Raw genomic sequence first — 26113 nt, 5'->3', positions numbered from 1 at the left:
TCTGCCAACGTTTTTTTTTTACCCCCCTGCTAGCATTTCCTGATGGTCCCCTTTCCCTGCGCTTACAATTCAGGGGTGGTTTTTCTTTCCTAGCCAAAGATCAGCCAAGATTGGTCAGCTGCTGCCCCCTAGCGGGGCTCTTGAAATAAAATCGAGAGGTCGAGGCAGGAGAACCCCAGGATTGGAAGGGACCTTGGAGGTCTTCTAGACCAGCCCCCTGCTCAAGCAGGAGACCCTACACCATTTCAGACAAACAAGTGTCCAGTCTCTTCTTAAAAACCTCCAGTGATGGAGCATCACTCACTGTCAGGAAGTTTCTCCTTCATTCCAGGTCGCTTCTCTCCTTGGTTAGTTCCCATCCCTTGTTTCTTGTCCTGCCCTTCTGGTGCTTTGGAGAATAATTTCACCCCCTCTTCTTTGGGGCAGCCCCTCAAATACTGGAAGGCTGCTGTCATGTTTTTCAGCCACAGTTTTGCTGAGCCCAGTTCATTGCACCACTAGCCAGATGTGTACATATTCTACACAACTGCTGCAGATACAGGCCCTGCCTCCTTTCGAATCCATCGCCCTGGATATAGCAGGATCATTAAAGCAGAATTCAACCTAGAATTCAGGAGAAGGGTGGATTTCAGTTCCCAGAATCCCCCTGCCTGACAGCGAGAGCAACCAACCAGTGGAACAGCTTCCCTCCAGAGGTTGTGGGGGTCTCCATCGCTGGAGTTTTTCAAGAAGAGATTGGGCAGCCCCTTGTCTGAAATGGTGTGGGGGTCTCCTGCTTGAGTGGCAGGGTTGGACTAGAAGACCTTCAAGGTCCCTTCCAACCTTGTGATTGAATGAGTCAAACCCCGAGTCGGGTAGGAAGGCTTATTGTTAGGATGAAACAATAGCGACACTGATAAAAGTGATTCACCCCCTTTAGCATATTTTCCAATTTACAAGTGTGATTAAAAGGCGGAATTGTTAGGTGAATGATGAGTTATCTCACCTAACTTCTGTTGTTGTTGTTGTTTTGGCTATCAAGGACTAACACTTTACTCCCATGGTTGCTCTCAGCCATAAACCAGGGTTAACGTCCCCAAAGGTCTGGAATCCCCCCTCCCCCGCAATAAATCCACCAGCTTTAGGCTGGTAGCGCACAATGCCCTTGCTTGTGATCTCTAAAGAAGTATTTCTCAACCTTGTCCACTTGAAGATGGGTGGACTTCAACTCCCAGAATCCCCCAGCCAGCCAGCTTTAAGAGGGTGGACTCCCAGAATTCCCTGCCAGCCTGCTTTAAGAGGGGTGGACTTCAGCTCCCAGAATTCCCTGCCAGCATGCTTTAAGAGGGATGGACTTAAAACTCCCAGAATCCCCCAGCCAGCCTGCTTTAAGAGGGGTGGACTTCAACTCCCAGAATCCCCCAGCCAGCAGGCTTTAAGAGGGGTGGACTTCAGCTCCCAGAATCCCCCAGCCAGCATGAAGGAATTCTGGGAGTTGGAGTCCACCTATCATAAAAGTTGAGAAGTTTGAGAAATGCTTATTTAGGGATATTGGCTGAAGGGTTAGATTCTCACAAACGCTTAGCTTGGTTGCTGAATTGACTTGCAGTGTGCATTGACAAACACTGCTTTAGATCCAGATTTTGATTGAATGGGAACGAAATCGTCTGATTGACATGCTGAGTTGAGACACACAGCAGGCCTGCTTCTCACAACTTATTATTTGACCTAGTGTGTTGGTGTTGGTGTTTTGTCCTGTGCAAACTTAGCCAAGAATTTCAGCCAGTTTTCCACCTCCAGATATTTCTTCCTGGTAACCTAAGTTTCCTTCCATACGATTGTTCTGTAGGGAGCAAAAGGTGGAAGGAAGGAAGAGCCCTTGGCAGATGACATCATGGTGAGTCATTTTGCACTTCCGAAATCCTGCTGGGCATCGAGATCTGTTTCCCTTCTGAATCGAGTTTGGGAAATCTGTGTGCGAAAGGGGAGTGGGATTTACTGACATTTTGGGAGTGCCAAATACGCCTGGAACTTAAACCCAACAAGACTCACCTCTCCTGCTCACAATTGTGGAGAAATTGCTTTTTACCATCATTCAGTTGGACGGCACCTTCAAAAAAATAAATAAATAAGAGGGAGCAACGTCCCCAGAATTAGAGTTAAGAACCTAAGAGGTCATCTATCCCACCCTACCCCCAAGGCAAGCTCAATTCCCTCTTGAAAGACTGTAGTACAGGTAATCCTCAATTTACAACCAGGCATTTTATCAACAAAAAATGCCCATTCGGGAAAGTGTATTCAGCTTATGACTGCAAGATCTGTTTAACAACCAGGATTTAAAACAAAAAAATTCTGGTCCCATCTCATGGTGCCTTGACTTCCAACCTTAACTATTTACAGAATTCCAGTACCAGTTTTGGTTGGAGTCAAGTATAATCTGTAGATGGCTCCTTGCATCATGGAGCATGCAGTTCCACAGGAGGAATTTCCTGAAAGTGAAAAATAATTAACCAGTGGAACAACTTGCCACCAGAAGTTGTGGGTGCTCCAATACTAGAGGCTTTTAAGAAGAGATTTGACAGCCGTTTGCCCACAATGGTATAAGGTCTCCTGCTTAAGCAGGGGGGTTGGACTAGAAGACCTCTGAGGTCCCTTCCAGCCCTAGAATCCTGAGAATTCTTCACAGAGGCAAAATTCAGCTGCCTTCAAAGATTTGGTGACCTCTCAGCATTAAAACATGATTTTATTTTATTGCTTTTTCGTAGAGAGAATTTTCCAACTTCTCCATCTCTACTACAACTCTGGAATTCCTTTAGTCCTCATCTTACGCTCATTTGTTTAACCACCATTTGCAGTTACAACAATGCTGAGGAAAATTACTTGTGACCGGTCCTCACACGTACAAGCAGTCCTCATACTTATGACCGGTCCTTGCACTTACAACCACTGCAGAATCACCCCTGTACATGTGATCAAAATGCATGCGCTTAGCATTGCAACTGGCCTCCAGAAATTAGATTTGTTCAACGATCCCAGGAAAAAAGGTAGTGTGACTTAATTAAGGACCGCATCGCTTAGTGACTGAGATTCTAGTCCCAATTGTGCTCATACGCCGAGGATTACCCAGTCTCCCATTGAGGTTTTGCTTTTTTAAGGTCAGACAGGATTAATTAAGTGTGGTTGATAACTGTTACCCACTTGCTACATCTTAGTATCAAGAAAAATTTAAAAGAATATCATGGAGAAAAAGCCCAAATAAATAAGGAATACTCTTATAAATCAAAATTAAGCTTTGTCTTGGCCCTGCCCTGCCCGTTGTGTAGCACCAGGGTGCCTCTTTCGTACACCAGAGAACCCCCCCAAAAAGTATACAGATATAACACAACACACTAAACCAGAGTTTTTCAAGCTTGGCAGCTTTGAAGAGGCGTGGACTTCAGCTCCCAGGATTCCCCAGCCAACATGGTTTAAGGGGTGGACCTCGACTCCATGCTGGCTGGGGAATTCTGGGAGCTGAAGTCCACGCCTCTTCAAAGCTGCCAAACTTGAAAAACTCTGCACTAAACCAAAATTCAACCCGTTTTTTCTCCAGGGTGGCTGAGAGAACCTAACCCCAAAGTTGGCAAGATTTGGGGTTGGACTAGATGACCTACAGCCGTGATCGCCAGCTTGTGGGATGGCTCAGCTCCCCTGCGGATGTGTGCCTGCCTCCCGCTGGGCCCCCTGGTTTTCGGGCCTCTACTGCGCATGCTTTGGAGGGGAGTGGGGAGTCCTCGTGTGCAGGGGGCAGGGCCAGTGGTGGGTTGCTCTTAGCATTTCCACCAATAACACTGGTGCATTGTTTAGAGCAGTGGTTCCCAAACTTGGCAACTTTAAGCTCTGCTGGCTGGAGAATTCTGGGAGTTGAAGGCCACAAGTCTTAAAGTTGCCAAGTTTGGGAACCACTGGTTAAGAGGAGGGGACAGCCACCTGTGGCTCTTTCACCCCTCTGCTGTGGCTCCGTGTTGCTCACAATGTGTCACCACGCCAGTGCGCAACACCCATTGGCATGCAATTTATTGAGTTTTTATTGAGGTTTTGTGGCTCCTGTTTTATTTTTGAGTTGGAAATGATCCAAACTGCTCTTTTGAGTGTTTAAAGTTGCCGGCCTAAAAGCTAAAGAAACCTTGCTAAAGTAAATGTCGATCAGATCCAGAACCCCTATTTTCTTAATCATGGCTTGTTTGAAAAGTGCTTAGAAACACACCGTTCCACTCCCCCCCCCCAAATAAAATTGCACTGCAAGCTACAGATGGCTGTACACCCCCCCCCCAAATATCAGTCTCCAATCCAAACATTTAACTAGGAACTACAGTCCTCATTATCCCCAGCCAGCTCAGTGGGAAAGTAATGTGGAAACAGAGTTGAACATTATCCATAGGTCTCCAAGCGAAGGAGTGACTGAAACCAATTCTGTCTTTGACAAAACAGATGCTTCTATTTTAAGCCAGGCCGTAAATTAATTTTTCCTAAAAGTTTCCAAAGGCTTTGTACAGATATTGGGAATACATTATAGGTTGTGTGGTGTTTTTTTTTAAATGTACTTTTTTTTTTTTTAGAAATTTTCTGCAAACGGATGGGTGCTTTTAGTTTGCAGAACAATTTGTGGAGAAACCACAGGCATTTAAACAAGCAGAGCGAGAAACAGGGAGGTGTGAGGGATTTATTTAGAGCAGCTTTTCCAAGATTCAGGAGGTTGAATGGCAAAAATTTGAAAACTAAAAAGGGGGGGGGGGCACTCAAAATCATTCCTGCTTTTGGGATCCACCTCACCATCATGCCTAATTCGGCCCCAGCTGGAATTTCTGACCAGGCTTGCAAAAAAATCAAACCCCAACCCAAGCTTCTAGTCCTCCACATTCAAAACGAGCCCCAAGCGGGGAAATTAAAAAAAAAAAATTCCAGGAAGAATCTGTGGGGGCTGAAAATGGATGTGGAACGGACAAGCGCTGGATTTCAGGGAAGACAAATATCCAGACGCACAACTCTTGAATTCAGCTTTTAATGCAGGGGACAACAGGTGGAGATTAAAGAGATTAGAGATTAATTGGGATTTGTGGTGAGGAAATAGGTTCTTGTCCTTTTGCAAAGAGGGGGGTAGAAATGCAGCTAATCTTGCCCCTCCCAAATCTTGGGGTACACCCCAGACTGAAAGCCACTCATAAACCAGCCATCCCTTTACAAGATAATAGCCCAAATCCCACAATTCTCAGCAATGATCATATTTGCTAGGGGATTCTGGGAATCTAAGATGGCTTTCTCTGATTCCTTCCCCCCCCCCCCCCCTTGCAGGAAAGCATTTAAACCCATCAACCTTTCCTTCCGGCCAACGTGAAGATTCCCAATTCCATCCCTAAGTGAATCTCACAGTGAGGGAGATTGTGAACTTCAGCATTGTGTCCCCTTGCAGACTCCGTACTCTCTTGCAGATCCATTCTGGGGCTAGCTAATTGGGTCTGGGGCCCACAGATAACAGGATCGGCCATGCAAAGAACTGGGAGGTGGGGAGGGGGTCCCTCCTGCTTCGCCTCAATGCTCATTCCAAGTCCTGCCCCCCCATATCTTGCCTATGCCTTGGAGCCCGCTCTGCAGGAGTGTTTCTCAAATTCAACCAGATTTAAGATGGGTGGACTCCAACTCCCAGAATTCCCCAGCCAGTCGAAGTCCACACCAAAGTTAGGAAACATTGCTGTGTGCTGACACCTTTTTGGCTTCTAACCAAAACTATGTCCTGGATGCTGGCTTGTGCCCAAGGATGTTACAGCCACTCCAGAGGAACCCTGCTTCGCTGCCAGACACCATTTAGGGCCCCCAAAAGCATGCAATGGCAACAAGAACACGAATCCCTCCCCCGGAAAAGGGCGAAGGGATAAGGGTGGGAGAGGAGAGGGACTTCCGGAAGAGATGCGGTGAGTGTGGACTTTTGCGGGCAGTGAAGATGTGTGCTGAGTGGTGACCCAATTTTCCTCTTCGGCAACGGGTTCCAGGAATAAGGATAGGCTTAAAAGGGGAGAAAGACCACCGATTCTCCCTAGAAAAAAAGAGTCCTGCTTGTCTCGTCCTGGGACAGCCATCAGGCTTGTGAAAAAATACGCCCTGTCAAAAGATGGTAAGAATCTGGGATCAGCTATCCCCACTTCCCGGATCCCGCAAAGAATCCCAGGATTATATTCCGGCTAAAATAAAAAAGTGAGCCATTTTTTCCCCCGCAGCACCAGAGAAGATTACAGCCTTAAAACATTGTATTACACTTTCTTCCAGTAGACAAACGCACACACACATATATATGCAGACATATCTATCCAAGTGTAGATATATCAATATATATATATATATCAGAACATACAGTATTGTACATTTGTGAAAGGCTGGGCAACTCAGCTTCACACAGAGCAGGGAGGTTTGAACGTGGTCCCTCCTGCGAGCAGTGCTCGGGCATCTCCCACCCAGAGCGTGTTGCTGCGCTCGGCCTGTCCGTCCGGAGACGGGAGGGTGGGGTCATTCATGCCTGCGCTTGGAAGGCGGCACCAGGTGAGAAGGGAGTTCGGCCGGCAACTCATGCCCTTCCAGCTTGACTTTGATAAGATGGTTGGCCAGGGCGAACTCCTCGTCGTCCAGCAGCCCGTCTTTGTCCACGTCGGCCAATTTCCAGATCTTGCCCAGGACGGTGTTGGGCAGCTTGGACTTGACCATCTCCTTCTTGGCGCTGGCACCCGTGATCTTGCCGTTGACGGGCGAGAGGGTGTAGAAGATCTCGTCATAAGAGGGTTTGTCCTTGCTGACCACCCACTCCACGTCATCGATGCCCTCGCCGGCGCCCTCACCGTAGCCGTGACCGAAGGGCCCGTTCATGGTGCCCTCAAATGCCCCACCCTTCACCACCTGGGATGGCATCTGCGACTCCTCCTGGCGCACCATTACCATCAGCCGGGCAATGTCATTGGCCAGCATGTCATCCACCGCGTCCAGCAACTTCTGCTTCAGCGGCTGGAACTTGCTGAAGTCCTGGGTCAGAAGCTGTTCCTGAGGACACACAAACACACTGAGTTGTGACTTTGGGCCAAGGGACAATGGTGGGGGATGTGTTGACTGGTTGGAGAGGTCATCTTCAGGGTTTCTCACCCCCAAATCTACAGGAGCCCAACTGGGAGGACGTTGGAGCTTTAAGTTTCCTTCACTTAAATTGGGAAACAGTCTTCAATTTAACAATAGCCCTTAGACTTATATACCACTTCACAGTCTTTTTACAGCCCTCTCTAAGCAGTTTACAGAGTCAGCCTCTTGCCTCCAACAATCTGGGTCCTCATTTTACTAGAAGGATGGAAGGCTGAGTCAACTTTGAGCTAGTCAGGATCAAACTCCTGACTGTGGGCAGAGTTAGCCTGCAATGCTGCATTCTAGAAAGGAGGGAAAGAGGGAGGGAGGAAGGGCAATAGCACTTAAGACTTATATATCGCTTCATAGTACTTTTACAGCCCTCTCTAAGCCATTTATAGAATCAGCCTCTTGCCCCCAACAATCTGAGTCCTCATTTTACCGACCTTGGAAGCACAGAAGCCTAAGTCAACCTTGAGCCTGGTGAGATTTGAACTGCCGAACTGCAGGCAGTCAGCAGAAGTAGCCTGCAGTACTGCCCTCTAACTACTGCACCACCACGGTTCGTGTTCATTTAGTGACCATTTAAAGGTTCAGTCGGAATTTCTGCCTCTGATCCTCCAAATGCAAAGAAAACAGTCCAGTCTCAGCTTTGGCAATGACTCCGCGTGTCAACTCTGAAGCTGATCTGGCCACTTTGGGGCTTCAGGGCTGCCACAATTGGAGCTGTGGGAGGGGTAGGGGAGGAGTAGATTTAGCCGGGGCGCTGTGGCCAAAATAAAATGCTTTCTCCTGGGAACCAAGGACATTCCCGCCAGGCAAGGGTGGGTTTCTCGCCCCGTTCCAACCGGTTCGGTTGGAACGAGGCCGGCGGCGTCCTCGCACACGCACACGGCGCGTGCATGCGTACTAGCGTCTGGAGGATCGCGCAGGCGCTGTATGCGTTCTGCGCATGTGTAGAAGCGCAGAATTCGTAAAAACCGGGTAAGGAGCGGGCGCGCATGGGGGGAGGGGGGGGCTTCGCCATTCCCGGAAGTTACTTACTTCCGGGTTCGGTGACCAACCGGATCGTAGGGACCGGTGCGAACCGGTTGAAACCCACCCCTGCCGCCAGGTGTCCAGAAGGAGGGGACTGGAGTCATCTAACAACTGGACTGCATCCTGATTGGACCATGGGATGGATTGCCGGGAGAAAGTGAAAGAACTTTTAATTAGGTGAAAATCATGGGAATATTTAGAGTCGGTTTTCCATCAGATCTGTGCCAGTATGATATATCCAAGAAAACTATTCTTGGAGGCATCTACCTGCCTCGGAGTTCTGTTTGCTATGGGTGTATTACTTAGAACCTTGACACCTCCTCCACACACACACACCCCAGTCCCCAAGAGTACAAGTAGTCCTCACCTTACGACAGTTTCATTTAGTGACCATTCAAAATCACAATGGCACTGAAAAAAGTGACTTTTGCGACCTTCCGACAAGCCAGAGTCAGTTAACAACCATGTTGCTAACAACCGCAGCAATGGTTCCCTTAACAACTGTGGCGAGAAAGGTCGTAAAACGGGGCAAAAATTCAAAACGGTCTCATTTAGCAACAGAAATTTTGGGCTCAACCGTGGCCATAATTTAAGGACCGCCTTTACAGGGATGGCATGACCATGTGTGGTTCACCAATCTACATTGCCTTCCTATCAGTTTTAACTTCTATAATCATGTAATAACAGATGTACTAACACTTGCAATACTATTAATTGTTCATATCGCCATTATATTTACATTGTGGCCAGTACTTTAAGTTTGATAGTAATTAGTAATCTTCGGTTAATTTTTATTCAATAGTTTGGGGAAAAAACAAAAATAAAGACTTCTATTTTTTGTTTTGGCTTGTTTTCTATTCCATATTTTGTAGATATCCGATTCTTCTTTTTCTTTTAGTTCTATTCCCATTTTGTCCATCTCTGCACATTCAAGTACTTTTCTAATTATTGTTTTGTCTGCGGGTGTATTGATTTTTTCCCAGTTTTGTGCGAAAGCAATCCTAGCTGCGAGTACGCGTATAATGTATTGAATATAATACATCATATAATACAATATAATGTATTGAAATGTTTTGTCCGTTTTTGGGTCTAATATTCCTAATAAGAACGCTTCCGATTTCAATTCTATCTTTTGCCCTGTAATTTCTTCCAGCCATTTCTGAATTTTGCACCAATATTTCTTTGTGATGGGGCACGTCCACCACACAGGGTAGAATGTCATAGTCATAGTCACTTTATTTGTATGCCGCCCTTTTCCCTGGGGGGACTCAGGGCGGCTCACAGTTCAAACAGGGGGGGGGGGAGGACAAACAATTTACAACATAAAAACACTACATCATTTAAGAACACAACAGTCATACAATTCGAGTGGGGTTAGAGTCTTTAACCCCAGGCCAGCCGGGACAGCCAGATTTTAAGGGCGGCGCGGAAGGTCTGGAGGGTGGTGAGGGTCCGAATCTCCACGGGGAGTTCGTTCCAGAGGGTCGGAGCAGCCACCGAGAAGGCTCTCCTCCGGGTAGTTGCCAGTCTACACTGGCTGGCTGATGGAATTCGGAGGAGGCCTAATCTATGCGATCTTATCGGTCTAGTGGAGGTAATTGGCAGTAGGCGGTCTTTCAAGTACCCAGATCCAATACCATGAAGGGCTTTGTAGGTGACACGTAGCATCTTGAAGCGCACCCGGAGATCAACAGGCAGCCAGTGCAGCTCGCGGAGGATAGGTGTTACGTGGGTGAAACGAGGTGCACCCACGATCGCTCGCACGGCCGCATTCTGGACCAGCTGAAGTCGCCGAATACTCTTCAAGGGCAGCCCCATGTAGAGCACATTGCAGTACTCCAGCCTAGAGGTCACAAGGGCACGAGTGACTGTTGTGAGGGCCTCCCGGTTCAGGTAGGGACGCAACTGGTGCACCAGGCAAACCTGGGCAAATGCCCCCCTGGTCACAGCTGACAAATGATGTTCGAAAGTCAGCTGTGGGTCCAGGAGGACTCCCAAGTTGCGAACCCTATCTGAGGGGCGTACATTTTGACCCCCCAGCCTGAGAGATGGAACACTTGGCCAATTCGTTGGAGGGAAGCACAACAGCCACTCGGTCTTATCTGGATTGAGCACAAGCTTGTTAACCCCCATCCAGTCTCTAACAGCCTCAAGACCCTGGCTCATCACGTCCATCGCTTCATTGAGTTGGCACGGGGCGGACAGATACAACTGTGTATCGTCCGCATACTGATGGTATTTTATCCCGTGCCGTCGGATGATCTCACCCAGCGGTTTCATGTAGATATTGAAAAGAAGGGGGGACAGGACCGAACCCTGCGGCACCCCATACGTTAGGGGCCTAGGGGTCGATCTCTGCCCTCCGATTAACACCGACTGCGACCTGTCCGAGAGGTAAGAGGAAAACCACCATAAGACAGTGCCTCCCACCCCCACCTCCCGCAGTCGTCGCAGAAGGATACCATGGTCGATGGTATCGAAAGCCACTGAGAGGTCAAGGAGCACCAGGATGGAGGCATGGCCTCCATTCCTGGCTCTCCAGAGATCATCAGTCAACGCGACCAAGTTCCTGACTTGTGGTTACATTTCCATTTGGGAGATAAATTTGGATACATTTTGGCCAATCTCGCTAGTCGCTAAACATGAATCCTGCTACAGAAGGCAGCATAACTATTTTATATGGTTAAATTTGTCTTGTTTTTCTTTTCTTTGTTGTGTCTCTCTTTTTTGTTTTTAAAGGTAAAAATGTTTAATAAAAAACTATTTAAAAAAAACATGACCATGCGGCACCCTCCCCCTACGGCTTCTCCCTCCCCCGAGGCGGCCTCACCCAAATCTCTACCTGCATCTTACGGAGGCTGGGAAAATCTCCAGGTGAGATCTGGTGCTCCCGCTCGATCTTCAGGTAGATCTCACCCAGGTTGTTCAAGAGCTCCTTCTTCTTGCTCTCCTTGCCGAAGACGTTGGGCATCTCCTTCTTCAAAGAACTGATGATGTAGGCGTGAACCTACCAAGAAGCAGAAGGGAGGCGGGTGAGAAAGGGGGCTCTCGACCGAGTCACGCTGGACTGGCGGAGGGCATCAGAGCAGAGGTGCGTTGCTCTTGCCGTCGCTACCGATACGCTGCTCACAGGGCCATGTGTCCTGTTCGTGCATGGGTACTACGCATGTATATGCAATCCATCGCCCCCGCGATGCCCAACTGCTTGTTGGGGCTGTACGTGTGTGCGCAATTGGCCAGTTGCTTTAAAAAGAGGTATAGAAGGTGGGCGGGCAAAACGAGCAACCGTACCAGTACGCTATCAGCTGCTCCCGGCTACTACCGGTACGCTGTACTGGACTGTACCCGGAGGAACCAACCACTGCATCAGAGCCTTAGAATACACCTAGGACCAGGGGTGAAATCCAACAGGTTTTGACAGGTTCTGGAGAACCAGTAGCGGAAATTTTCAGTAGTTCGGAGAACCAGCAAATGCCACCTCTGGCTGGCCATGCCCCATCTATTCTCTGCCTCCCAAGTCCCAGCTGATTGGGAGGGAATGGGGATTTTGCAGTATCCTTCCCCTGCCACGCCCACCAAACCACGCCCACAGAACCGATTTAAAAAAAAATTAATTTCACCACTAGGACCGTTTGTTTAGCAACTGTTCAAACTCATGAAGGCACTGAAAAAGAGGATTTATACCTAGTTTTCACCCTTACAACCAGCGCACCCTTCTTCATGGTCACGGGATCAAAATTTGGGTGCTTGGCAACTGGCATATTATTTATGACAGTGGCAGCATCTTTTGGGGGTGGGGGGTGTCATCAGCTGCAACCTTCTCAGCCAAACAAAATCTAAGCAGCAAAATCTGTAGGGGAAACCAGACTACAGGATAACAGAATTGGAAGGAACCTTGGAGGTCTTCTAGTCCAGCCCCTTTGCTCAAGCAGGAGACCCTTATTTCTTCTTATTTCCTGGTTGAATCTCTCCTTGGTCAGTTTCCATCCATTCTTCATTCTCTGGCCTTGGAGAGTAGCTTGACCCCCTTGCTCCTCTCTGGGGCAGCCCCTCAAATATTGGAAGATGCTCTCCTGTCTCCCCTGGTCCTTCTCTTCCCTAGACTAGCCAGGCCCAGTTCCTGCAACTGTTTGCCGTATGTTTTAGCCTCCAGTCCCCTCATCATCCTGGTTGCTCTTCTCTGCCCTCTTTCTAGAATCTCAACCTCTTTTTTAATAGTCTGGTGACCAAAATTGGATGCAATATTTCAAGTGTGGCCTTATAAAGTGATATTAACACTTCATGTGATCTTGATTCTATCCCTCTGATAATGCAGCCTAGGATTGTATTGGCCTTTTTTGGCAGCTGCAGCACACAGCTGGCTCATCCCTAAGTGGTTGTCCCACTAGGACTCCACGATCCCTCTCAGAGTTACTACTATTGACCCAGATGCCACCTACTCTATACCTATGCATTTGGTTTTTTCTTACTTTACTGTGGGACCTTACTTTTCTCACCGAAGAATTTGTTGGATAAGACCCAAGTGTTCAGACTGGACTGGATCTAGGGCTGTTATAAAAATAAATCTAAACTAAATAAATAAAAACAAACATAAAAAGGGGGCAGCCCTTCAAACCTGTCAGTGCAATGGTGTTGACAGATGGTGCCCTTAATCATGTCTTCCCATGTGTCTCTCAAGGGGTTAGAAAATTTGAAAGGGTCAAAACAGGCCTAAAAATAATTCAGATCCAATAATTGGTTCAAGCCGGTGTTTCTCAATTGTAGCCACTTGAAGAGGTTCTGGACTTCAACTCCCAGAATTCCACAGCTAGAATTGTTTAAGGTTAAGAAATGTACTGTATTTTTCAGAGTATAAGACACTCCAAAGTATAAGACCTAGCCTTCTGGGAGAAAAACAAGAGAAAAAAATTCTGCCTCCCAGCAATTTGCCTCCTTGCAGCAAACAGCAAACACAATATACACTGTTTGTGGTGTTACATTTCAGACTGTATTTGTACAGATGCTGTTAAAGTTGATGTGGCTTTCTGGAAGTATAAATTATTCTCTGCTATTTAAAAGAAGCATGGGTCTCTTCAAATCAAGCATTTATTTTAAAAAGGTTCTTCATTTTCTTAAGCTGTCTAGAACAATAATAAAGCAGTCTTTAAAAAATATGTCTAATAATTTGAACATTCTAGAGGCATTTATAGTTATTGACTTACCTCCTTGCAGAAAACAGCAAACAGCCTGATTAGCACAAAGAAAAAAAATCTGCCTCCCAGCAATTTGCCTCCTGGTAGCAAACAGCAAGTTTCACTTTCAGTTTAAGCACCTCCCGATCATCAGCTGTTACAGTTTGCAGGGATTGCCATAGCCTATTGCAGCCTCTGCAATCCCCATTTTCCCCTTTGCTGCACGGAGGTAAATTGTTGCGGGGCAGAGGCCAAAAGGTGGAGGACAGTGGGTGGGTGGGGCTACAGATGCACCCAAATTTTCGCCCGGGGGGAGATGCTTTTATACTCCGAAAAATACAGTAATTTTAATTTTAAGAAAAGGCAACCTCAAGTCAAATCTGATTCTTAAGTTAACAGTAGTTTTCTTACCAGTGATACAAAAAATGGTTTGTGATCAATTTTGTCCAAACTTTTTTTCCTTTTAAATCTTTGGCATCTCTTGGTGGTGTCTCATCCAAGAAATAAAAGTCCAGTCCTGTTTAGCTTTATGTATAGCCCTCAACTTATTAAAATTGGGACCAAAGCTAAACTGAAGTATTACATGAGCTGCATCCAATTTTACAACCTTCCTTGCCGTGGTCATTAAGCAAATCACCATGATCATTAAGCAAATCCTCGATTTTACCCACTGACTTTGCTTGTTGGAAGCTCCCTGGGGGGCGATGTGACCCCCCAGGACTCTGCAACTGTTGTAAATTCACGCCGGTGCATTTACCTGAATTTTGATCATGGGATTGTGAGGAATGCTGTGACAGTCATAAGTGTGAGGACTGGTCACAAGTAACTTTTTCCCTTATTACTGTCATTCGAGTGGCCCTTGTAACCAAACTGCCACTAAACTAATGGTTCACCTTGTGAATTCCCCTGTTGTACCTCTGAATGGTTGGTGAATGGTCGTAAGCCGAGGACTATGTATTAACCGAGACAAGTGATTCCCCTATTTCTGTAGGGCAGTGTCCGTTAACCTCGGCTGCGGAATTCTGGGAGATGAAGTCCATACTTCCTAAAGTTGGCAAAACCTGGATATGTGTAGGAGGGAGGGGAAAACCCTTGCAAAACACAATGGAAGTTTTATGGAACTTGACAAGAATCTGCCAACTTGGACCAGGAACTCAGAAAGGGAGTTTTCTGGAAATGTTTTATAATTCCCACAAAACTTCCACAAAGATCAGATTTTGCTGTGTGCTGCTACTCCTTTTCATTGGCTGCATTTATTTAAAAAGCACATATTGTTCTTTGGGGTTTTTTTTTTGTTTTGATTCTGCAAAACTCTTTCAGAAAAAGAGTTTGGGTTTTTTGTTCTTCAGCATATCAAACATTAAATTTTTTTTTGGGGGGGGGGAGACAAAAAAAGGAGGAAATTCTCCCTTTGCTGGGGATGCATGTTACAAAGTTCAAAGGTTAACTGGGATTTAACTGCAGGGGGTTGGACTAGGTGACCTACAAGGTCCCTTCCAACTCTGTTAATATGTTAAAGATTTCCCTTGTGATTGTTGTGCATCACTTAAAGTGTATCCAGACCACTGTACATATCAGCATTGCTGCAAAAACGAAGGGCCAATTTCAGGTCCGGGTTGAATTTAAATTTTAAATCCCAAATTTAAGGGAATTCTACCCACATTCCACTCTCCTAGGTGCATCGTTCATTTTTATTCAATGGGCTCATTAATGCAGATCTCTTCCATATTAAAGGATCCTCTGTTGGAAAATGTGTGTGTTTCCACAAAGGGAGCTTTGAAGAGAGCTGTGCCCTGCAAGGCTTCTGCTGTGGCTGTTTATGTCTTTAAAAAAACCCAGAAAAACATCCTAAAAATAGGATGCGTTTGGTGGGAAATTTTCTAAGCCAACCCTACAGTCTCGGCTTTTTGGGATTAATACCCGCAAAAGGCCAGATTTTCTATGAACGGAGCTAGTACAGACACACAGTGAAAGAATAAATAAATACACATCTAATTTTTAAACTTTAAAACTTGAAGAATTTTTTTTTAGGAAGTCAGCGGTGGTTAGAGAATTGACGTAAAAATTAATAGTAAAATGATGCACTATTAAATGAGAAAGGTGGGGGGAACGGAAAAGAAAATATTAAACATACAAGAATATATTCAAGAGAGAAATATAAAGGGAGGGGGGAAACATAGGATAGATTAGCAAAGGTAAGGAAATAAGGAATGATACTAAATTATATTTGGATTTAAGGAAACATAAACTGAGATCCCAGGGAAACATAAACTGAGATTTGAAAGAGGCATCTATAATGACAGAAAAGGAAAGGGAGAGAGTAGGAGAGAACGAGAGGAAGAGGAGGGAAGGAAGGAAGAGGTAAGAAGAGGAGGGTGGAAGGGAGAGAAAGAGAAGGAGAGAGGGTAGAAAGGGGAAGGGGAAGAGGAAGAGTAGGAGTAGGGGAGAGGGAAGGGAAGGGAAGAAGGAAGGGAAAGGAGAAGAGGAAGGAAGGAAGTAGAGAAGGGAGGAAGGGAGAAAAGAAAGGGAAAACAAGGAGGTGTTACAAAAGAAGGAAGGGACGGCAAATAAAGCAACCCAAACTGTATATTATAACCTATTAAATGAAATAATAAATGTATAAGAATGATAAATGGAAAGAAGAATAACAGTTATGTGAATGTATACTTACAATGGAATGTAAGAGAATAAACAAAATAAAAAAATTGGTGGAAAAAAAAAGAACTAATAGTAAAAAAAGTTATCTAAAGTATAGAAAATGTATGAAGAGTTAATATAACTAATAAGAGTTAAATAAATGACAATGGGATTGTTGTAATATTAGATATTTAAGGAATTGGAAATTAAGCCAAGATGAGATTAAATAATGAATAAGGTTGTATATTTTAATGTTGGCACAAAATATTTGTAACCAGGTGACACAACGGAAAAGGGATTGTTTATATAAAAATAAAATAAATATGTAAAGGAGAAAAAAAAACAACCTTGGCAAAAAAAAGGTCACAAAACAGGGGTGAAAACAGTTCTGCTTGCGTGATGACTTGCTTTATGACTGCCCTGACTTGTGACAGAATTACCAGACCCAATTGTGGTCGTAAACCGAGGACTACCTGTATTTGCAGGAGGGGGTCAAGAGACCAGTCTGCTCTCTGTACAAGAGGATGCTTTGGGCCAGGGGTCTCCAAACTTAAGACTTGTGGACTTCAACTCCCAGAATTCCCCAGCCACCATGGGTCTTGAAGTTGTTGTTTGGAGACCTTTGCTTTAAGGGCAGGGGTGTCAAACTCAAGGGCCCAGGGGGGTCGCAGCCAAAAATGGAGCTTGGGAGCCCTGCTGGCAGAGTGCTTGGGCCACCATAGGCACCACTGACACAAGTGACATCAAGATGGCCATGCCCACCCTGGCCACACACACACACACACACACACCCTGAGGTCCAACACAACCCTGATACGCCCCCCCCCCCTCAATGGTATAGAGAGTTTGACGGTCCTGCTTTAGGGGACTGGCAAGCGTCTGCCTGCCTGTGTAAGGAGAAGGAGGGGGGCAGTGTCAAGAAAGGAATCAGCCTGGAATCGTTACATTCTCATAAATGGTTTAAATCCTCTTGAATTCTCTTAACTTTTCTCTGCTAACCTTTAAACGAGGCTATTTTCTATAGGTAAATGTTCCCCTTGCACATGCGTACTGGTCATTCCCGACTCTAGGGGGCAGTGCTCATCTCCGTTTCAAAGCCGAAGAGCCAGCACTGTCCAAAGACGTGTCCGTGGTCATGTGGCCGGCATGACTCAACGCCGAAGGCGCACGGAACGCTGTTCCTTTCCCACCAAACGTGGTTCCTATTTTTCTACTTGCATTTTTTATGTCCTTTCGAACTGCTAAGTTGGCAGAAGCTGGGACAAGTCACGGGAGCTCACTCCTGTTACGCACTGCTAGGGATTCGAACCGCCGAACTGTCCATCTTTCTGATCGACAAGCTCAGCTTCTTAGCCAATGAGCCACAGCGTCCCATTGCCTATTTCCTACAGGCAAGACCAATAAAATCAGCCTAACTGGAACTGAACTATGAAGTGGTATACTGGTAGTCCTTGACCTACGACTACAATTAAGCCCAATTTTTTTGTTGCTAAGCGAGACAATTGTTAGGTGAAGTTTGCTCCATTTTACGACCTTCCTTGGCACGGTTGTTAAGTGAATCCCTGCAGTTGTTAAATTAGCAACATGGTTACTAAATGAATCTGGCTTCCTCACTGTCAGAAAGTCGCAAAAGGGGATCACATGATGCCGGGACACAGTGACCGTCATAAATATGAATCGGTTGCCAAGGGTCTGAATTTTGGTTACGGGACCATGGGGATGCCGCAAGGGTCATAACTGTGAAAAGCGGTCATAAGTCACTTTTTTCAGTGTCAATTTGAACGGTCACTAAGTGAACCGTTATAAGTTCGGGGACTACCTTATAAGTGCGATTGCTAAACGCTTAACACACGGTCCTGATTCTTTGCACCTGACGGACCTTTGCCTCCTAGCCAGACTCCAAAGATGTCGAAGGCTACCTGTCCCCATCCCCACTGCAATCTCCATCATCCCCAACCATCTCCAAAATGTCTGGATGGGCAGGGCTTCTGAATGTTGGGCCTGTAGGCCGCCGGCCCCTCCAGGAGCCAAATCAGAGGAGGAGGAGGAGGCATGGGAGTTAGGTTCAGCATCAGGGCAACCTGAGATCTCCGAGGGGGAAGAGGGAATGGAGCTGGCAGAGAGAAGAGGGGGGGAGGGAGAGAGGGGGGGGGGAGGAGAGGGCCTGGGCCGTCTGTCAACCCTCCGATGGAGAGTCTACAGCCCCCAGCTCAGGAGGTGCTGATGAGGAAGAGGAGGAACAGCTGGGTCCAGTGTCTGACACATGGCTGCACAGAAGGCAGAGGAGAGGAGAACAATGGAAATCTATGGGCCGGTCCTTGGGATGGAAGAGCCACCGCTGCTAGCGAAGCCCCACCTGAACTCTAGGGATAAAAGGCAGGAGATGAACAGATGTGGCAGACAACTATTCATCTTCTGACCGGACGGACGTGTTAGCCGGCGATGAGAAACTTTTTGCCGCGGGTGCTGGTGCTCCTAATAAAGGAATCTTTTTGAGTTCACTTCTGAGGCTTTGTCGTGTTTGGGGAGCTGGGTCACAACACTGACCTTCGCCAGCCGGGCCCTCTTGATGAGGTCGTTCAGCTTCCGGAGGGCAGCATTGCGGGGCAGTGACTGGATGTCCTTGAAGAGATCTTGTTCCTCGGCCTCGAAGAGTTTACGGTTGTCCGGGATCAGCAGCGGGTGCGACCAGAAGGATCCTATGTAGACGCGCACCACTTCCGGGGTGTTGATGATCTTGCCCAGAGACCACATCAGCGCCCCATAGACCCGCATCAGCTGCTGTGTCTCGATCTGGTCCGCCTTGTTCAGCACCACCCGGATCTTGTCCTCGTGGTTCTTCAGGCCTTTGATCACCTCTGAAAACTCGTCCGAGATGTCCAGCTTGTGGGCGTCGAAGAGCAGGATGATGCGGTCAACCCGCTCTGCGAACCACTCCAGCACGGCGGCAAAGTCGTAACCTGCGGGGAAAACGAGGCAGAGGTCAGTGGCTGGAGACAACCTGGCTGGCGCCGTTGGGAAAAGTCCAACTCGTTCAGAGGAGCCAAATTCGCACGGACAACTCGTCCAGACTTTGGATCATCAAAAGCCACAGGTTTGGCATGCAACTAGGGATGGTTGAAGTTATCATCGTCTTTTAACGACCCCATAATCCTTTGCGGGGTGGAGTCTGGGCAACTGAATGGAGCTAGCAGAGTATTTAACTGGCCGGATGCCTTTCCCTGTTGCCAATGCGGAGTTTTGTTCGGCAGATATATATTCTCGTCGGGCCCAGAGAGAGAAATATCTGCTTCTACCTAGGAACAAACTTAGAGCCTCCTGTTTGAGAGAGCTCCACCTCTGGGCCACTGCACCACTGACCTCAGGGATGCTACAACACTCATAAATGTGAAAAATGGTCAAAAGTAATTTTTTCCTGATGCCACTATAACTTTGAACAGTCACGAGACGACTGTTGTAAGTCAAGGACAACCTGTAACCTGCTTTGGAATATTTGGAATTGCTTTGTACTCTCATGTAAGACCTTACCTGGAATACTGCATCTAGTTTTATATAATATACAAGATAAACAAGATGTTGAGACTCTAGAAAGGGTGCAGAGAAGAGCAAATAAGATGATTAGAGGACTGGAGGCTAAAACCTATGATGAACAGTTGCAGGAACTGGGCCTGGCCAGTCTAGGGAAGAGAAGGACCAGGGGAGACAGGATGGCAGTCTTCCAATATTTGAGGGGCTGCCACAGAGAGGAGGAAGGGGGTCAAGCTATTCTCCAAAGCCCCTAAAGGCCAGAGAAGGAAGAATGGATGGAAACTGACCAAGGAGAGATTCAACCTGGAAATAAGGAGGAATTTCCTGACAGGGAGAACAATCAACCCATGGAAGAGAAGTTTCCTTCAGAAGTTGTGGGAGCTTCATCCCTGGAGGCTTTCAAGAAGAGACTGGACTGCCCTCTGTCAGAAATGGTGCAGGGTCTCCTGCTTGGCTGGGGGTTGGACTAGAAGATCTCCAAGGTTCCTTCCAGATCTGATATTCTATGTTCTACAGCCTCCAATGCCTGTTTCAAAAGTAGGCAGCCAAGGTGGTTAACGGAGAGGTTGAGAACATAAGATCTTATGGGGGTGACACGACAGCAGTGTTCCAATATTTGAGGGGCAAAGAAGAGGAGGGGGTCAAATTATTCTCTGAAGAACCAGAAGGCAGGACAAGAAGCAACGGATGGAAACTAATCAAGGAGAAGAGACACTTGGAATTAAGGAGAAACTTCCTAACAGTGAGGACAATGAACCAGTGGAAATCATGGGTGATTAATCACTTTTAAGAAGAGATTGGAAAGCCACCTGTTGGAAGGAAGAAAGGAAAAAAGGAAGGGAAGGAGGAAAAAAGGAAGGAAGGAAAAGGAAGCAAGTTTGGGATTTCCATTGCCGCAAATCCAAGTACAATTTCAAAAATACCTCTTCCCCTAGTCCTGGATTAGAAAAAAGAGCTCTCTGTTTTCTCCATATTTTCCCCTAACCGTCAAAACCACAAATCGTAAGTACATTTTTTCCATTTTATGCAAAAAGTCTATTATGGGATTTCCACTCGGCCGCAAATGCAGATATTCTTTGCCCTTCTAGGCAAAGAGGTTTAATTTAGCCACCGCTTGCAAATTCCATACCCTGAGCAAGCAGGGGAAGCCCTTCTAATGCCACCATCCTTGTCCGGATTTGCCCAAACTTCTGCCTTTCCTTCTGAATCCTGAGGACTAGAAACCTTTACTTCCTCTGGAGGGGAAGGCTTGCTGCTCCGCCAAAGCAGAGGGCCGAAAGAGGAAGAAAGACAGTTCTATTGTCTCAAATCCAGGAAGGCAAAAGGACAGAAAAAATAATAATAATCTAAGGTTGCACAAGGCAGCTTTCTTGGAAGAGGGCGGGAGGAGTTGAAATCCGTGCTGAAATCACTCCTGGCTCTCAAACAGATTTGCAAATGATGGAAATATGCGCCCGGGAGGGAGAGGCACGGAGACTTTCTAGAGAAAGGGGGGGGGGGAAGAGGCGAAACATTCTATGCATGCACTTAAGTGCGCCCCTCCCAAAGGTCTCTGCGACAGGAAAACTCCAAAAGTTTTGCCCAGGTTAGTCATTTTGAGGAAAGGAAAAAACACTCAGGGTGGACGGTTCCACTTCAGTCACAGGAGCGGGTCAGCCGGCCACATCAGGATTGACTTTATGGATGTCCAGATAGTCCTCAAAGAACGACCACAATTGAGCGCAAAACTTCTGCGGTTAAGCTGAGACAGATGAACAGAGTTGGAAGGGACCTTGGAGGTCATCTAGTCCAACCCCCCACCCAAGCAGGAGACCCGACACCATTTCTGACCAGTCTCTTTTTGAAAGCTTCCAGGGATGAAGCTCCCACAACTTCTAAAGGCAACTTCTGTTCCCACCATGTGACAGCTGTAGTGATTCAATTAAGAACTGTGGCAAGAGGTTGTAAAGGAGGCAAAATTCACGTAACAATGTTAATTGTTAATGCAATCCTAAACTGCATTAACAGAGGGATACAATAAGATCAAGGGAGGTCCTAACATCACTCTATAAAGCCTTAGTAAGACCACACCTAGAGTCCTGCATCCAGTTTTGGTCCCCTTACCATAAAAAAGATGCTGAGACTCTAGAAAGAGTGCAGAGAAGAGCAACCAGGATGATGAGGGGACTGGAGGATCAAACATACGATTGACGGTTGCAGGAACTGGGCCTGGCTAGTCGAGGGAAGAGAAGGACCAGGGGAGACAGGAGAGCATCTTCCAATATTTGAGGGGCTGCCCCAGAGAGGAGGAGGGGGGTGTCAAGCTATTCTCCAAAGACCCTGAAGGCCAGAGAAGGAAGAATGGATGGAAACTGACCGAGACATTCAACCTGACAATAAGGAAGAATTTCCTGACAGGGAGAACAATCAACCCACGGAACAGAAGTTGCCTTCGGAAGTTATGGGAGCTTCATTCCTGGAGACTTTCAAGAAGAGACGGGACTATCATATGTCAGAAATGGTGTAGGGTCTCCTTCTTGGGTGGGGGTGGACTAGATGACCTACAAGACCCCTTCCAACTCTGTTAATCTGAATCTATCTAAGAATGATCAAAGGACTGGAGACTAAAACATCCGATGGACAGTTGCAGGAACTGGGCCTGGCTGGTCTAGGGAAGAGAAGGACCAGGGGAGACAGGAAGCATCTTCTAATATTTGAGTGGCTGCCACAGAGAGGAGTTAGGGGGTCGGTCAAACTATTTTCCAAAGCACCCGAAGGCCAGAGAAGGAAGAATGGATGGAAACTGACCAAGGAGAGATTCAACCTGGAAATAAGGAGGAATTTCCTGACAAGTGAGAATAAACTCATGGGACAGAAGTTGCCTTCGGAAGATGTGGGCGTTTCATCCCTGGAGGCTTTCAAGAAGAGACTGGAGTGCCCTCTGTCAGAAAGAGTGTAGGGTCTCCTGCTTGGGCAGTGGGGGTGGGGTTGGACTAGATGACCTCCAAGGTGCCTTTCAACTCTGTTAACCTGTTAAACCTGGCAAGGTAGGCCGTGAAAGAAAAACTCACTTAGTAACTGTCTTGCATATCAACAGAAACTTTGTTTCAACCGTGGTCATAAGCCAAGGACAATTCCAGGAATCCACTGCAGTTCCAGGATTTTCACTTTCACTCCACAAAAACTTAAAAAAGGAAATATCTGGCCCCGTTTGTTTCAGATGAACAATGCTTGTGTTGAAGAAGAGAAAGAGAATTCGTGTCAAGAGGCTCGGACAGAGAAGCAGCTTATGAAATACCCCCGTTTTAGAGGCCAGGGACACAAAGGGAATTCTAAAAAAACGAACCCACAAAAATGCTGAAGGACATTTTTTAAAAAACAAAATAAAATTATTCTCAATTTTCTCAGGGCCAGGACAAAAAACTGCCTCAGCATTTTGCAGACCCTGCTGATGTGTTGGGGGCGGGGGGGGGAATGTGTGGCCCACAGCTTCCCACCCGCTTTTTCTGATCTCAGCAGATCTCAATATTTTCCTGTTACAGCTTCCTGCAGGGGAAACCCAAAACTTTTGTGCTTGCGTGTTTCTAAACCTGTCACAATGCTCCCCCCCCACCACCTCCAATCTAAGTTACTTGCAATTTCTTTTTTTAATGCTTCCACCAAAATCCCCTTTAACGAGTTTCAGAGGCACTCCAGTGCAGAAGTTTTCAAACTTGGCAACTTTTAAGACTTGTGGACTCCAATTCCCAGAATTCTCCAGCCAGCTATGCTATGCTGGCTGGAGAATTCTGGGAGTTGGAGTCCACAAGTCTTAAAAGTTGCCAAGTTTGGAAACCCCTGGCTCCGGTGCATTATTTAAAATGTTTCCAGTGTGCTTTAAGGCTGCTATCAGGTCCCTTGTAATCCTTCTCTTTGTTCGACTAGGCTAGGGGTCTCCAAACTTGGCAACTTTAAAGAGCTCTGGACTCAAACTTCAAACAGGTTGAAGACTCCTGGACTAGACATTCCCAATTCCTGCAATCCTTCTTCATTGGTTTTAAGCCTCCGGTCCCTAATCATCTTATTAGCCAGAAAATCCAGTGCAATCCTAAACTGCATTAACAGAGGGATACAATCAAGATCAAGCGAGGTCCTAATCCCACTCTATAAAGCCTTAGTAAGGCCACACCTAGAGTCCTGCATCCAGTTTTGGTCACCACACTATGAAAAAGATGTTTAGACTCTAGAAAGGGTGCAGAGAAGAGCAATCAGGATGATGAGGGGACTGGAGGTTCAAACAGACGAACGGTTGCAGGAACTGGGCCTGGCTGGTCTAGGGAAGAGAAGGACCAGGGGAGACAGGAGAGCATCTTCCAATATTTGAGGGGCTGCCCCAGAGAGGAGGAAGGGGGTCAAGCTATTCTCCAAAGCCCCTGAAGGCCAGAGAAGGAAGAATGGATGGAAACGGACCAAGGAGAGATTAAAACCTGCAAATAAGGAGGAATTTCCTGACAGTGAGAACTATCAACCCATGGAAGAAAAGTTGCCTCTGGAAGTTGTGGGAGCTTCATCCCTGGAGGCTTTCAAGAAGAGACTGGACTGCCCTCTGTCAGAAGTGGTGTAGGGTCTCCTGCTTGGGTGGGTGGGTTGGACTAGATGACCTCCAAGGTCCCTTCCAACTCTGTTAATTCTCTTTGTGGCTCTTCTCTTTCTAGGGTCTTATATCAGCTCAACATCTTGAGCTGATATAAGGAGCCGAGGTGGCGCAGTGATTAGGGTGCAGTACAGCAGGCCACTTCAGCTGACTGTTATCTGCAGTTTGGCGGTTCAAATCTCACCGACTCAGGGTTGACTCAGCCTTCCATCCTTCCGAGGTGGGTAAAATGAGGACCCGGATTGTTGTTGGGGGCAATATGCTGACTCTGTAAACCGCTTAGAGAGGGCTGAAAGCCCTATGAAGCGGTATATAAGTCTAACTGCTATTGCTATCTTCTATGCTGGACAAATCACTGCTTTTCAAAAAAAATGAGTATCTTATAACAGGCATTTTGCGTCGTAGAGCAGGTCTGCTTTGTTTAGCCTCCAAAAGATGGAAAAGATTTGAAATATTCTAAAGCTGGTTACAGGTAGTTCCTGACTTACGGCAGTTTGCTTCGCGACCGTTCGAAGTTACGACATTGAAAAAAATGACTTATGTCCGTTTTTCACCTTTACGACCATTGTAGCATACCTGAGGTGAGTGGTGCAGGGTGGCCTAGAGGTGTGGAGCTCTCTCCTCACAATCAGGAGGCTGGGAGTTCAATCCTAGGTAGAGGCAGATATTCCTCTCTCTGGGCACAATGAGAATATATCTGCTGAATATAACTCCGCATTGGCGACAGGGAAGGGCATCCGGCCAGTAAAACCCTCAGCTCCATTCAGTTGCCCAGACTCCACCCCCCATACAAGGGATTACAAGGTCGTTAAAAGAGGATGTAGCATCCCTGAGGTCATATGATCAAAATTCAGACGCTTGGCAAGTGACTCACATTTATGACAGCACAGTGTCCCAGGGTTACGTGATCCCCTGTTGCGACAAGCGAAGTCAATGGGGAAGCCAGGTTCACTTAACAACCGTTATTACTGCTTTCACAACTGCAGCGAATCACTTAACTGGGGCGAGAAAGGTTGTAAAACGGAGCAGAGGCCACTTAACACACGTCGCCGCTTGGTAACAGAAATGTTGGGCTCAATTGTGGTCCAAAGTGGAGGACTGTATTACAGAAACCAACTTATTGGGCTGGAATCTGCTGGCAAGAATGACTTTCGTTACGACCGTTTTTTATGACCATATCTACTTGTGGCATTTTTTACCAATGGTCCAACCACTTTCCCTCCTTTGCAAACAACTGAGAAATAAAGGGCTGTGTTTTTATTAATCTGCAGATTTACGTGGAGGTTTATGCCTCAGTATTTACAATTGCCATGGAAAATTGAGGAAAGAAAAACACAAATGCATCAATTTTAGCAGGCAAGATTTACACTTGCATAAATATGCAGGTTTTTTGGTTTTGTTTTTGGTTTAAAAAAAACCAGATCGCTACCTGGAAAAATGCCCAAAGCTTAGATTTATACCCACCCCCAGGCACTTAAAACTATTCATCTATGCCAAGTTTCACGTTATGGAACAATTAAACTCTTAAAAAGTCGGAGATTTTCCTGTGGAAAACTGTAGCAACAGCAGAGAAAAATGTTCCCCTAGAAGGCAAAACCATTTTATGTAAATTTTCCATTCAGGCTTGGGCACCTGGTGGTAGTTTACAGATTGACAGAGTTGGAAGGGACCTTGGAGGTCATCTAGTCCAGCCCCACTTCCAAGCAGAAGACCCTACACCATTTCTGAGAGAGGGCAGTCCAGTCTCTTGAAAGCCTCCAGGGATGAAGCTCCCACAACCTCCGAAGGCAACTTCTGTTTGCACCGTGTGACAGCTGTAGTGATTCACTTAAGAACTGTGGCAAGAGGTTGTAAAGGGGGCAAAAATCACTTAACAATGTTAATTGTTAACGCAATCCTAAGTTGCATTACAGAGGGAGACATTCAAGATCAAGGAAGGCACTAATACCACTCTATAAAGCTTTAGTAAGGCCACACCTAGAATCCTGCGTCCAGTTTTGGTCACCACGCTATA

General features: G+C 46.5%; 1 protein-coding gene across 1 annotated transcript in view; it reads right to left on the bottom strand.

Moving 5' to 3' along the window:
- Positions 1–4667: 4667 nt before the first annotated feature.
- Positions 4668–26113, bottom strand: part of EHD1 (EH domain containing 1) — a 33269-nt gene continuing 11823 nt past the window's right edge. Inside the window, exons 3-5 of the mRNA XM_032234112.1 lie at positions 18507–18919; positions 10994–11158; positions 4668–7041 (exon numbers count right to left, since the gene is read on the bottom strand). Of these exons, the coding sequence (XP_032090003.1) occupies positions 6517–7041; positions 10994–11158; positions 18507–18919 (1103 nt within the window). The 3' untranslated portion in view covers positions 4668–6516. The remainder of the gene's footprint in view (positions 7042–10993; positions 11159–18506; positions 18920–26113) is intronic.

This window comes from Thamnophis elegans, chromosome 17, assembly GCF_009769535.1.
Source record: "Thamnophis elegans isolate rThaEle1 chromosome 17, rThaEle1.pri, whole genome shotgun sequence".
Lineage (NCBI taxonomy): Eukaryota > Metazoa > Chordata > Lepidosauria > Squamata > Colubridae > Thamnophis > Thamnophis elegans.
Note: the sequence above shows the minus strand (reverse complement) of the source record. Positions and strands in the feature narration are given on the sequence as shown.